The sequence below is a fragment of the Meriones unguiculatus genome, chromosome 20, assembly GCF_030254825.1.
Source record: "Meriones unguiculatus strain TT.TT164.6M chromosome 20, Bangor_MerUng_6.1, whole genome shotgun sequence".
In the NCBI taxonomy this organism is placed as follows: Eukaryota; Metazoa; Chordata; class Mammalia; order Rodentia; family Muridae; genus Meriones; species Meriones unguiculatus.
The window spans coordinates 27,325,172-27,338,813 of NC_083367.1; the positions used below are offsets into that span (position 1 = coordinate 27,325,172).

Below are 13,642 nucleotides of genomic sequence, written 5' to 3' on the forward strand. Positions count from 1 at the left end.
CTGTTCTTTTCATCTGCTGTGTCATCCTCAGGAAACACGAATTTGATAATTACACTTGTCTGTTTTTATATATGTGATTTGGTTTGTGCATACCACAATGAGTGTGCGAAGATCAGAGGGCAACATGAGGGAGTCAGTTCTCTCTTCCTACCACGTGGGTTCTGGGAATTGAGGGAAGTCAGGTTGTGAGGCTTAAAACAAAGAGCCATCTCAGCAGTCCACGATCAAAATTTCCAAGTTGTACTTTAGCTTTGACCTGGGGTCACACATGCAATTCTCAACAAAACTTCCAAGATCCCGTTTACAAAATAAGCAGATTAAACAATTTATAATAAAAATATCAGTACATGGGTGCAGCCCTCTTGAAGAATCAGGGGAAAAAATATCAATACATGGACCTAGAGTTAGTAACATGTGTCATAGTATCAACTCTCACAAGTAGTTGTGAGTAGAATCCAGTGATATGTGTGTAAAGGTCATAGCTTATATAATCTTCATAAGTCTTAAGCTGCAGAAGAGGAGACATCAGTGATATCCAACTTCCAACTAAGAGCACCAACTAACTTGACCAATAAGACAGAATTTGGGGTGCAGTAGACCCTTGAAAACTCTTTACGACCAGGCATTATAATAGGGCTTTACAGAAAGGCCAGATATGGAAGACCAGATGTGGTGACCATGAGTTACTCAGGGACTTGAGTATTTATCCTGTCCAGCTTAAAGAGGTTTAGAAACATGTACAAGATCTCAGCTCTAGTACATGATGAAATTTAGATTCAAATTCAGCCAAGCTCCATATCTCCTCCAACTTTCTGATATTTTAGCATTCCTTTTTACAAATTAATATTTGTAGAAATTGATTAGATAACCAGAAGGCATCCAAAGGAATACCCTATCAATGAAAAAAGAAAATGTTTCTTTTTTTTTAATTGCAGTGACTGAATGATAGTAGTACCATGGGAACAAATTTATGTCCTTTTGAGAAAAGTATGTTGAATGGAACAGCCTGCTATTTAGTGCACGAATTTTGTCTGTTCTATATAAGAACACTCTCAAACCCAATATAATCATATCTCATGATCACTGCAGTTTGTATGTCTTAACTGTTCAGAAACGGTGCTAAGAAGATAGATGCGCTATACAGACCGGCCTTTTGAAACACGCTCAGCCCCTCCGGCTATGGCATAGCTTTACAAATCTCTTAATTTTTATCAGGTGCTTCCCTTCAGTTGTGATTCTTTATGTGTTAAAAATAGCATTATCATGTTGCTACTGTGCATGAAAGAGCAAGTAAATGGGCTAAGAGTACACACAGAAGTCTTTGAAGAACTCCCATTCGGCTCTGGAAGGGAGCTGAGCTTAATCAAGTTTGTAGCAGCTGGCTTACCTCACAGGACAAGCCAGAATAGCCAGGGGGGCAGTCACATCTTTCTATCAAGCGTGCTGGTGGGCTTGCGGCCGTCACATGTCCTGGTTCAGCTACTTCCATGGAGATTTCAGAAATGCTACGAACAATGAGCACAGTCGATGATCACACAACCAGATATAGCCTCCCAGAACTACTTAAGGTTTAAGAAAACAAAACAAAACAAAACAAAAAAAACAAAAACCTCCTCAGATTTCTGCCAGTCACAGGTAAATTCTTTTGTTTGCTTGTTTTCAATAAACCAAAATGCATCTACTTATCAAGGTAACACGATATTATATATTGTAGAAAAGGGGCCATCAAGTTAATAACTGCATTGTATCGAAGCTGCTTAAATTCCAGGGGTCCAGTTGTCACATCTGATTACTACGTTTTTATTTCCTCTAAGACTGAGATTAAGTGTTAGGAAAATATCTGCATAAATCCTAAGTAGTTTAGTAAATTGGATGTCTGCTGTCCTGTTGAGAAGTTATTATAAAGATTTTATCCCCCCTCCCTCAGTTTTTAAAATGTGAGTAGCTTCATGCAGACATGGCCAATTAATTAGACATTTATATTCTTTCAAACAAGCAACCCAAGGTCACTCTCTTGTAGAATATCTCCTGTCGTCACCATTGAAATTGCTTTTAATTTACTACATTCTTCCTTTGGGGCTTCTCGGTGTCCTTTCAAGAACTTTGGAAAGCCTCGTAGAAAACAGCACAGAGCATGATCTAACCCTGATCTTGAAGAGGATGAGGAGCTTTCTAAATTAACATTTTATTAGCTTTATTAAATAAATCCTTCAAGTGACTTAATTTACCTTTCCTATTGGTGGGAAAGTCATTATGGTAGAAAAAAATATATTCCTAGTGAATCCACTGATACCTGTTTTCATTAATTTAAAATTATGCATTAAAATATATATGCAGTCCATAAACCCAGACTATTTCATGACTGACTAACTGCAACATGAAAATGTTCTGCAAATAAACTTTTAGGCGAGACACTGAATAGTTTTGCCTCAATAAAAAGGCACCTCCAATAGCTTAAAGAGGTTGAATCATAAACTTTATAACAAGCATAGGTTAGTTTTATTGAATTATGAATGCTGGTTTCACTAGCATTGTGATCCACACTTGGGAGCCTTTGTGAAACTAATTTCAGGCTAAAATGGAAGTTTTGCTTTACCCTCCTTAGAGTAGCATTGTGGTAGCGAGCTGTTAGCAGTGCTCTTCTCCAATAAGAAGCCTTCAGTCTTCTGCTCTCTGTGAGGCAATAGGAAAAATTGCTGCTTGTGTGACCAGCCCTCTTTCCACTGAAACGTCTGTGGGCCTCCATAGTTACTTCAAGAAGATACAAGTATCATCTTGCCTTCATTCTCTTGTACATTTGTGCATACACATTTTAAAGCATACAGCAGTGTTTAGAAATCCAGAGATTTTATTGTTGCCTTGAATAGTAGCAACAATAAACAGTTCTGCCAGGAATAGTGTTTCCCTAGTGCTTAGAGGAGCTCACACATGGGTGAAAGGGTGGAGAGGTTGGAAGGATGGAAGAGCAATCAATGGCTTTGCTTGTGTCTGGATACAGCTTCCGTTTAAAGGAATACTGAATTCAGGAATGACAACACACAGAACTCTTAAACTCTGCTTCTGACACTGCTGTGATTTGTGTGACGATAAAGTTTTGTGTTATAGCATACTGGGGGGTTAATTTAAACTTTTGTCATGTTTCCACTGTCTTAAATATTCGAGTGCTGGTGATGTGTCTGCCTTACTTGTTTTCTTGGTGAGCTTACAACTCAAGTTTTGATAGGGCTTATAAAAAGTGATGTACAATGAAAAATAAAGACAACACGGGTCCCATAAGTTACACTAACAGCATGTTCTGTGAACTGCCAAACTCCTAGTGTGTCTGTGGGAACTTGAAAAGTGGTCTACTTGCATATCCAATATGCAAAACAGATTTGGCTTCTATGATTAATTTACATTTGCTATTCTAAGAAAATTAGCAACACAGGTAACAGTGGTTTGTTTGTTGTTTTTTTTCCAGTACATGTTCTTATTTTTTATGATAAAGAGACCAAAGAAATAAAAATGAGAAGCTGAACTTTGGGTCATGATTAACTCTTTCACTGAAAGCCCCTTCCTCGATAGAGTGAACAACATGAATCTTCTATTAGACAAAAAAAAAAAAAAAAAAAAAAAAGAAGAATTCTGCATGGGATTGTGCACATGCTTAGCACAGAATAAATATCTGAAATATAGAAATTTTTACATTCATTAATTTGACTATGAGAGGTTTTCTCTTTTTTGTTTAGCTTGGTCTATTTATTTTTCATAAAACTGTTTTACAAACATATATTGATTTTATGTTTTTCCTGAACACAAAAGGATATAACATGTAAAGGAGATATTGAGTTACTAAGTAAATTCAACACAGTGTTCATCTCTGCAGTAAGAAGCTGGCCTCAGTCTGTGTGAGTTCTCATTTCCTCTCAATGGCTGATTCTGTCTACTAGTGACGAAGTCTCCTGGACCCTCCGTTGCTCTCTTTAGTCTATATTATTTTATTCTATATTCTCTCTTTAATTATTATATTTATCATAGTCTATAAACATGCTTACATAGGTTTCAAATGAGACAAATACCTCTTGATTTTTACTATGGGGTCATTCCATTTTGTAATCAGAGTCATAGAAAACAGTACTTCCCACTTTCCATACTAGGTTCTTTATGTCTTGTTCATTTTTTAAAACTTGGAGACTATTTCTGACCAAAAGCATCAGTAAAACTTGATATTGAAAATTGTACCAATGTGGCCCCAAGTGACATTCTTAATGACCCTTAATACTGATTAACCTCTTGGACTCACAAGGAAACACTGAATATGACTTTGAAGTATTCCCACTTTTGCTTCCTTGATGTCACATATGTTTCTCTAATTCATCTGCGTTTGTTTGTTTGTTACTATGATTTTTAATCAACTTACATCATGATATCCAGGGTAAATAAACATGTCTGTTAGACTGGCAAGGACAGATGAGCGTGACCAAGGCTGGAGGAGATTAGATTAACTTGGCCTTGTCTGCTCCCTTTCACGTTTCAAGGTCATTTTCTCAATAATGTTAAAACAGACTTGCAATATTATAGTTAACTATATGTAACCAACAGTATTGCTGTCCTGCACGTTTGCCTGGTGAATTTAACAAACCATGACTAATGCAAGTAAAAGTATTGTTCTTATGTTATTTATTTTGGGGGTAAAACTACGATATCTTCTATCAAGTGACTGGAAACATCCTTTGGATTGTCTTCTTTCACCTCAGTCCCAAACCAATCACTCATTGATTTTTTTGGGGGGGGTCTGGTAACTTCCTGACCAGCCCTGTACACCCTAGAATAAGAACTTAAGTTGAGTATTTCCATTATACTTTACCGGCTTTGCCTCACAACATTTCCATAAGTGGCCTTGATAAGGATGTAGTGGATATCATATACAACATCCATGAAGTCTTCACGAGTCACCGTTCTGCTGATTCGGGGATCATCACCGTAGTATTTCCATTCTTTCTGCAAACAATAACCAACAACAACAACAACAACAACAACAAAAAACTTTATGGTAAAACTGAACGAAAAAGCATCAGTATCTTTGCCCCAAACAATTACCAACTTTACCTCTGTCATTTCAATTTCATGCCTTGTCAGCTGGCCAATGAGAGGGGCAGCCATGTGCCTGGTGATAATTCTAGCGTGAGTAGGAGTCCCGCCTCGAATGATAACTTGGGGTTTGTATGTGGAGAAGCCTGTCTCATCCCGAGCCTCAAAATAGATGGCATACTTGAGTTTACCCCCATAGGCCATCAACTGAAAACAATAGAACAAAGAGAGATGATGAGGCCAACCACAAAGGACCTGCCAGAGCTCGCCTGTGAATTCAAGGTTGTTGGTTTTTTTTACCTTTTTCCCTTCAAATTGTTCTGGGAGTTTCCAGTAAAAAGGCTCCAAATGGAGCTCTTGCCTGACTTCGTCCATCTTTGCCACAGTCTCCGGGTGCTGGAAAGCAATGCCCTTGGTGGTTGTGTGCTGCAGGGCTTCGTCTACCAGAGGCAGGATGGTCTGCTCATTGCTCAGAGTCACCTGCACAGGGTCAAATGGCAGCAGGAAGTGGAATATGAGTCTTCGGGCATTCTTTGAAGGCTATGTGTGGAGCGCACACCTCTCTGCCTTCCTGGCCCCACTTTGACGCACTGTCCCAGAAAATAAGCTGAGATGACACGGTCGGTGAGAGCAGTAGGAAATAAATGCTTCGAAATGACTTGAATTATAAAACTCATAATCTCTGAAAATTGCAGTTTTTTAACAGATAAAAGTTGAAGTTAAATTCTGGCAAAATAAAGGGAACTTATTGTCAAAATAAGCATAATACCATCCAAACAATGAACAGTTCCCTGTGGCTGACTGGGGACACCCAACAAGTCCTGGTTTTCAGGGCTGAGTTAGACGTCACCAGTCACACAATAGAGCCTCCTTCCTCAGGACGTAGCTGTTTCCCAAGCCAGAACGCTGTGCCTCCTGGCACTGTTTCCAGTTTCTACCAGCTACCTCTTTCCTTATCAACAGTAACTGAGCCATCTTCTAGGAAGAGTTTTAAAGAGGCAATTATGCCAACTGCCTAATGGCACATAGAGCCTTTACCAATTCTGAATGCACGCAGGGGACAAGGTTACTTAAATGTTTTGCCATTTCCTACTACCCCTCAGGGCCCGACTAAAAGGTTCCTGCAGGAATGCACATTAGATCATTACATGGCTCAACGGCTTCCTACTCACCCGCGTATGGACCAGCCCCTTTGCTTCAGAGCACTGAGTGGTGACTCCAAAGCAATAGCAGCTGCTGCAGCCAAGTGGGTTCTTGGCATCAAGTCCGAATTTGCCAGGCCGGCACCTGTCACAGCGGATGCCTTCCACATTCACCTGAAGAAAGAAGAGGAGCCTTCAGGGTTCATAATAGTGTTACAGGAGAAATCAGCTGAAGAACAGGGAACAGCGACACGTTTCTTTTTCACCAACTAAAATCAGACAAGTGAGTGAAGAGTATGATACTTTTTCTTATTTTTAAAAATTAATTCATTCATCCACTTTACATCCTCTCCTCGAAGCCCCACCGTCCCTCCCTCTTTTCCCTCTCCCTTCTCCCCTCCTCCTCAGATAAGGAGAGCTTTCCCACCAAACTACACGGGCGCATCAAGTCACATCAGGAATAAGTACATATGATACTTACATATACCTTCAATGATATTTTTAGTTCACATCCCTGGCAGGTCCTCTTGGGACTTTAAAAGGTACTTGATTCCTACATGCGTCTGTTACTAAGGGTTCTTTACACTGTTTCTGAACCCTAAAGCCATGCGTTTTCTGCAGTTATGCTATGAGCAATGAGAATTTGAGAAGCAAAAGAAATCAATGATTCCCAGCTAAGAAGCGAAAAACCAACAGGAAACCGAAGCTCTCCAGTTATATATTTGCTCTAATATTATGTAGTTCCTATAATATTATACATAGACAACATGCAGGAAGTATAATATGGCCATAATACAGTGTGTATGTTTGGAGCATGATAATCCTCTTGAATAGGATCTTTTATGTAGAGGCTATTTTATTATATTCAAGGTCATATTCACCACGGCTTGTTCGGTCCTCAAATTTCAAACCTGCTGCTTCCTCTGGCTTTCTTTGCATAGACTTTGTCTTGAAAAGCTATCTGTGACACTGTTTTAACCACATTTATCCTGGGATTGATTTTTTCCCACCAGAAATACACAAAAGACAAAATAGCAGTCCTCTTACCCATTTTAATTGGCTGTTTTTCTACATCATTTAACAGTATTAATGATGGTCGAACATTTCACATAGTTAGCTACTGTTTGTAATGCCGATGTTCACACGAGATGGCATTTTACTGAATTTACATAGGAGTGAATACGCCTCAGTGTGCAGTGTCTTCAGATTAACCGCAGAAGAAATGGTTTGTCATAAGCTAGGTTATCAGTGGTGGCTTTTCTCTGCCCAAGCCTGAGTGTCCTCCCTGTCTACTGTGCAGACATTTCTCTAAGCAAGAAGAACACAGAAGAATAATAACTTCTCTCACTATGGAACCTATATCCTGTGCACTGACTGGAAACAAGGTTGGGTTTGGGGTGAAAGCAGTTTTTGAAAAGTGGAGCGCATCCGTATGCCAGTGAACATACATCAAGGAAACCTGAGTCTGGCCATGAGTGTTTGTTTGTGTTGCTCAATGAAGCGAGAAAAGCAGACATGAATGAAAGTCGACTTGAGTAACAGAATCTACAGCAAACAGAGGTTTTCTTTGCCGCAGCACGCTACCTCGTACCTTGCAGGTGCACTGTCCAGTCTGGTCGGCACAGGAGCACTTCCTGGTGTCTGAATCGCAAGTTGAGGCCTCTGTCCCTGGAAGAGAGCAGTCGCAGAGACTGCAGAGCGGATAGTTCCAGTGACCTCGGTTGCATTCTGAGCATGTCATACCAGAGAATTTTGGATGACAGTTGCACTGGCCCGTGCTTACATCACACTGCGGAGCCAGGGAACCCACGGTGCTGCAGTTACAAGCCTGAAGAAGGAAGGGAGGAAATCAGCAACCGTTCATGCAACTGCATAGCAAACATCTCAAATGTTTAGGCCTGCTGTTTCTAGTCCACTATGCCCATATGAACCACGTATCTATTACAGGCCCTGTGATGTTGGAGTTTAGTCCTTTGGAGCACATCAGTGAACACAGCGTGAAAAGGCTTCCTGCCTATCAGAAAATGGATGATAATCTAGAAATCACAATGCTATGTGGTAAGAAAGAAAGTGTGTAGGCTCTGATTTGTTGTTTCATTTCATCCTAAGTTATTTTAAATCATATTGTTTACTTTGGGTGTGCACCCGTGTGTAAATATATATGTGCCTGAGTGCTTGGGGGTTTGTATGAGCATGTTCTGTTGGGGCATATGGCAGAGGTCACCCTCAAGGGGTCTTCCTCAAGTTCTATCCACCGTATTTGTTGAGACACTGTTTCTTCCAGGAGCGTGTGGCCTCACTAATAAGGTTATCTCTGTGGGTCCTGGGGATCAAAGTTAGTGTCTCACGCTCAGGCAGAAGTGCTAAGGTACTGAGTTCTCCCCTTGGCTCTGACAACAAATTATTTTCCCATCTCCTCATAGATATGCCGTGAAGAGGCTATAGAAGGTATGGCCACTAAGCCTTATTTCAGGGCTAATGAGGTTGCTAAGTGGTTAGAGACCAGGGCACACGCCTAATGTCCTGATCTCACAGGGTGACCAGAAAACTGACTCCAGAGGACTGTCTTCTGACTTCCATGCTCACGCTATGGCATGCACACACACCTAAGAATCCTTAAAACGTTATTTTAAACTAGTGACATGAACTGTGGTTTTTATTATATTACAAACATGGTTTCTTTCTTTTTCTGTTCTTTCTTTTTTTTGGGGGGGAGGCAGGGGGAGGCTGGCTTTCACTTACATTTATTTAATTACACTAAGCACAGCATTAAAATAAGAACAAAAGGTACAGACCGAAAAATAAAATTGTATTCTTTTCTTCTGAATATAGGAGAAGAAAATTTAAATATAAGTAAGCCATTGAGAGTTGATTGTATGCTTGAAACTATATGAACATTTTTACACTTCCACCCCACCCCTACACATGGACATTTCATTTTCCTCTCACGGCAATCCAGTAAAAGGTGGGGCTTTATAGTCATGTGATAGCTAATACTCACACAGTGGAGCAACTGTGAATCCAGGTATATACTTCACTTATACCTACTACTTATTATCTGAATAGCCTAAGACAGCTTCATTCACCTCCCTAAGCATCAGATTTCTGTATCCTTAAGAAATGACACCGCGAATAAATTGTAATAAACAATAATTGAAATTAAAACTATTAAAAATAAAGAGAAATGACACACTGAGCAACTCATAGAGATGCTGTGAGGACAAGGCAAACATTATCGTGAATGTTCCCAGAAGTCACTTTTATTATTATTTCAGATAATGAATTGGAAGTTGCCAGAGGTTTTCACGCTTTCCCAATGACAGTTAACTGGCAGGTCAGAGGTCTGGATAAGTATGTTCCTCCGGAGGCTACAGATTAGTAAGAAAGTCAAAGAGAAAGCCACATGTACTTTTTCCTAATTTAGAAGTGGGCAGTAGGAATATTAAAGACTACCCAATAGTAAAGCAAGAAAGAGATGGGCTCCCAACTCAACAGAATACTTTCTTCCGGGAGGGAGCGGTGGAGCAAGAAGGGGTGTTCTCACAAAAATAATGTCTAAGACACAGAGTAACCCATTTCCATAATCTTGGTTTGCAACTAGATTGCATCTTGGATTAACTAAAACCAAAGCTCTGCACTCTCCTGCTATTATTTTCTTAGAGTAATTGAAGCAAGAAGACCCACCTTAAATCTGGGCTATACCTTGTGGTGGACCACCTAGAAGGGCATGGAAGAAGGAAGCTTGGATTTTTGACTGCTTGCAACTCACTCTTTCTGGCGAGTTTACCTATCCTGTTGCTGAGCCATTTCCTTGCTGGTACTAAGATGAGATCTATTGGCATTCCAAAATGTAGAATGAAGAAGATTAGATTTCCAGGAATCCTCCAGGACACCAGGGCCACAGCGGGAATGCTGAGACATCCAGTCTCTTGGGCAGAGCAACTATAGGATTCTCTGTTTTCCTTTGTGACACACCATTGTTTGCACTATTTGGACCAAGTCCTATAAGCCAATCTAATAAATCCCCATTTAATATACATAAATATTTATTTTCATCCTACTAGTCCTACCCCTTTAGAGAATCCTTATTAATACAATGAGCCTCACATAGCACTCTTAAAGAATATTAGATGTTGAATTTTCAAAATCAGGATAATTAGTTATTCACAGATTTGATTTTTTTTGTCAATTTCACTTAGTATGCGTGGATTCACTCAAACAATCATGAAGAAAATAATGATATAGTATGGAAACTATAACCATGAGATAGATTTTAAAGGTTCCGTAAAACATCCTTATCTTTAGATAACAAAAATATGAAATGTCTTCTAACCAATTTGCTGTATACAATCAAATAACTTGTTCCTGAAGAACTGCTGACAGTACAAATAGACTTTGGGATGGGACCAAATCAGGAAGTTTATTTGAGAAGTCACTGTGGGAATAAATGAGACAATTAACTGTGTGTTTAGATAGCGCCATACCCAATGTCAAACTTAAATTATAATTAGATATAATGTTTGTTTAGCAGCAGAGGATTTGTTCACCTTTCCTCTGCTAGCAAATGATGGCAAGCTTGATATTCCCCTCAAAGGCAGCTCAAATGGTATGTGTACTCACACCTCAGCAGAGAGCAATTCTCCATGGCAAAAAAAGAAGAGACCCTCTAAATCTAAAATCAATGTTGATTTAAATTATGCTCACTCAAGTTTTAAAATAGTAGAATGTATGCTCATAAATAGTTTTTAATAGGGCTGGAGAGAAGGCTCAGTGGTTAAGAGCAATGTGTGTCCTTTCAGAGGTCCTGAGATCAATTCCTGGCAACCACATGGTGGCTCACAACCATCTATAATATGATCTGATGCCCTCTTCTGGCATGCAGGTGTACATGCAGATAGAGCACTCATATACATAAAACAAATAAGTATATCTTTAAAAAATAGTTTCTAATAGCCACATGGATTCTTATAAATATTTTTAATAGCAAATGTGCAGTTAATCAGAAATTTAGATTTTTAAAAACATAGCTCAAAATAATAAAAATCACTTGAGACTTTTTTATCAATATAATGTTTATTCAGTGACCAGTAAAAGAATACCCCAAAATAACTTTTAGAGACATTAAGCCATATTCCTGCTTGATTTTTATACTGACTAAAAAGAATCAGCTTCAATCAAGAATTTCATTAAAATTTGGCTTGATTGTAAGCATTTGTGGATAGGATGCATTCACATGAGGGTTTTTTTTTTTTTTTTTTCTAAACAATTCCAAGTGACTGAGTAGGTACTTGGGTTTGACTTAAAAAAATCACTTAGAAACTTAGACCATTGTTCATACTAAACAAAAACTTCCAAGATATTGAAAAAAAGTATTGTTTTTTATTCGTTTATTTTTATTTTTTACAGGTAATAAAAAATTGATAGTTTTTTTTTCTTTAAGCAGTTGCTATGAATTAGGAGCAGCTTTTCATACAAACATAATTTTCAACTTTATAAAGTAAATTCTTAGAATGTTATTGAATGGAAATTATATTATTAAATTTAATTATTTAATCCAAATGCCATCTTGGGCATCTCAGTCATAATGTGATAATGTTACTCTGTTTTCTGTTTTTTGGGTTTTGTTTTGTTTATTTTTTTGATGTGTGTGTGTGTGTGTATTTTTTCTTTCTTTTCTTTTTTTTTTTTTTTTTTTTACAAATCATTCATTGTATATTCTAATTGTAATCCCCTCTCTCAACTCATTCCAGTTCCACCCTCCTCTCCTCTTCCCTACTATCCCCTTCCCCTAGGCCACTGAAAGGGTCGGTTCTCTGCCCTTGTCCCCTGTCTCTAGCTTAGCAAGTCTCATCAGGACTGTCTGGATCCTCTTCCTAAGGCATATTGCCAGGGGCAAGTGATCAAAGAGCAGGCAACTGAGTTCATGACAGAGGCAGCACCTCTTCCCCTCACTAGAGAACCCACATGGAAACTGAGCTGCCTAGTCTACATCTTAGCAAGGGTTCTAGGTCCTTGGTTGGTGTATCAGTCTCTGCAGGACCCCCTGGGCCCAGAATTCTTAGCTTTATGGGGCTTCTGTTCTTCTATTGCACCCCAACCCCTTCTTCCATAAGATTCCCTGCACTCTGCCCAAAGTTTGGCTGTGAGTCTGAGCATCTGCTTAGATCCCCTGTTGGGTGGAGCCTTTCAGAGGACCCTCTATAGTAGGCTTCCATCCTTTTTTCTCTCTTCTACCCTTTCTGGTGTCTATCCTGTTTGCCATTCTGAATGAAATTTAATCATCCTCCCTAGGATCCTCCTTGTTGTTTAGCTTCTAGAGGTCTGTAGATTTTAGTATGGTTATTCAATATTATATGTCTAATATCTGTTTATACCATGCATGTCTTTGCACTTCTGGGATACCTCACTCAGGATGATCTTTTCTAGTTCCATCTGTTTGCCTGCAAATTTCACAATTTCCCTGTTTTTTGTAGCTGAGTAGTATTCCATTGTGTAGATGTACCACAATTTCTGTATCCATTCCTCCATTGAGGGGCATCTAGGTTATTTACAGATTCATTCGGGCTATTACAAATAAAGCTTCTATGAACATAGTTGGGCAAATGTCCTTAAATGTCCTTATTGAATGGTGGGACATCTTTTGGGGATATGCCCAGGAGTGGTATAGCTGGATCTTGAGGTAGTACTAGTCCCAATTTTCTGAGAATGTGCCTTAAAATGTAGTACTGTAGAATGTCAAATTCAATGAGAACATGAGAAGAAAGTGAATGACTTGTCTTGTGTTTCCGCTTTCCAGCCACATCCTTCAACACATCAATATTTCAGTTCTTTTTTTGAGGTTCAGGCTATTCTATGCTTATGTTCACCTAATTTAAAATTTTTATTAATTCTTTGAGAAGTTTGAAAAATGTATTTTTATCATATTCACCCTCAACTCTGCCTGATAACTCTTCCCAGACCTACTCCTTACTGTGTGTTCTCTTTGTAGTTTTTTAAATAACCCATCAGCTCCAATTCATGTTGAAAATATGCTCCTGGTTTGGGCCAGCCACCATAGCATGGGCAACCTATGAGGAGTCACAGCTCAAATAAAACTGACCCATCCTCCCCTAGAAGCCATTGTGTCCATATCTCCTCACTCAGATGTTGGGGCTCATGAACTCCTTTCCTTTTATCATACCCACTCAAAGAAGAATGTAGTCTACCTGTCTACTGGACAATGTCATGAGGCTAAAAGACCATACTTTGTTGTCACATTTTAGTATTGCTAAGCTCAGTGTGACTGACTGGAAGAACCTTACCATCTTTTGTTAGTATTTACTGCTTTAAACCCCAGAAGATACAGTTTGATTCTCATCTTAGCTGAACCTTTTACATTTCACACACACACGTGCGCACGTGCACACACACACACACACACACCCAAGACC

General features: G+C 39.1%; 1 protein-coding gene across 1 annotated transcript in view; it reads right to left on the reverse strand.

Annotated features, from left to right (window-relative positions):
* Lama2 (laminin subunit alpha 2) overlaps positions 1 to 13,642 on the reverse strand; it is a 591,463-nt gene that overhangs the window by 191,891 nt on the left and 385,930 nt on the right. Inside the window, exons 23-28 of the mRNA XM_060373445.1 lie at positions 7,804 to 8,040; positions 6,243 to 6,386; positions 5,371 to 5,550; positions 5,089 to 5,277; positions 4,847 to 4,980; positions 1,388 to 1,505 (exon numbers count right to left, since the gene is read on the reverse strand). Coding sequence (XP_060229428.1) covers positions 1,388 to 1,505; positions 4,847 to 4,980; positions 5,089 to 5,277; positions 5,371 to 5,550; positions 6,243 to 6,386; positions 7,804 to 8,040 — 1,002 coding nt within the window. The remainder of the gene's footprint in view (positions 1 to 1,387; positions 1,506 to 4,846; positions 4,981 to 5,088; positions 5,278 to 5,370; positions 5,551 to 6,242; positions 6,387 to 7,803; positions 8,041 to 13,642) is intronic.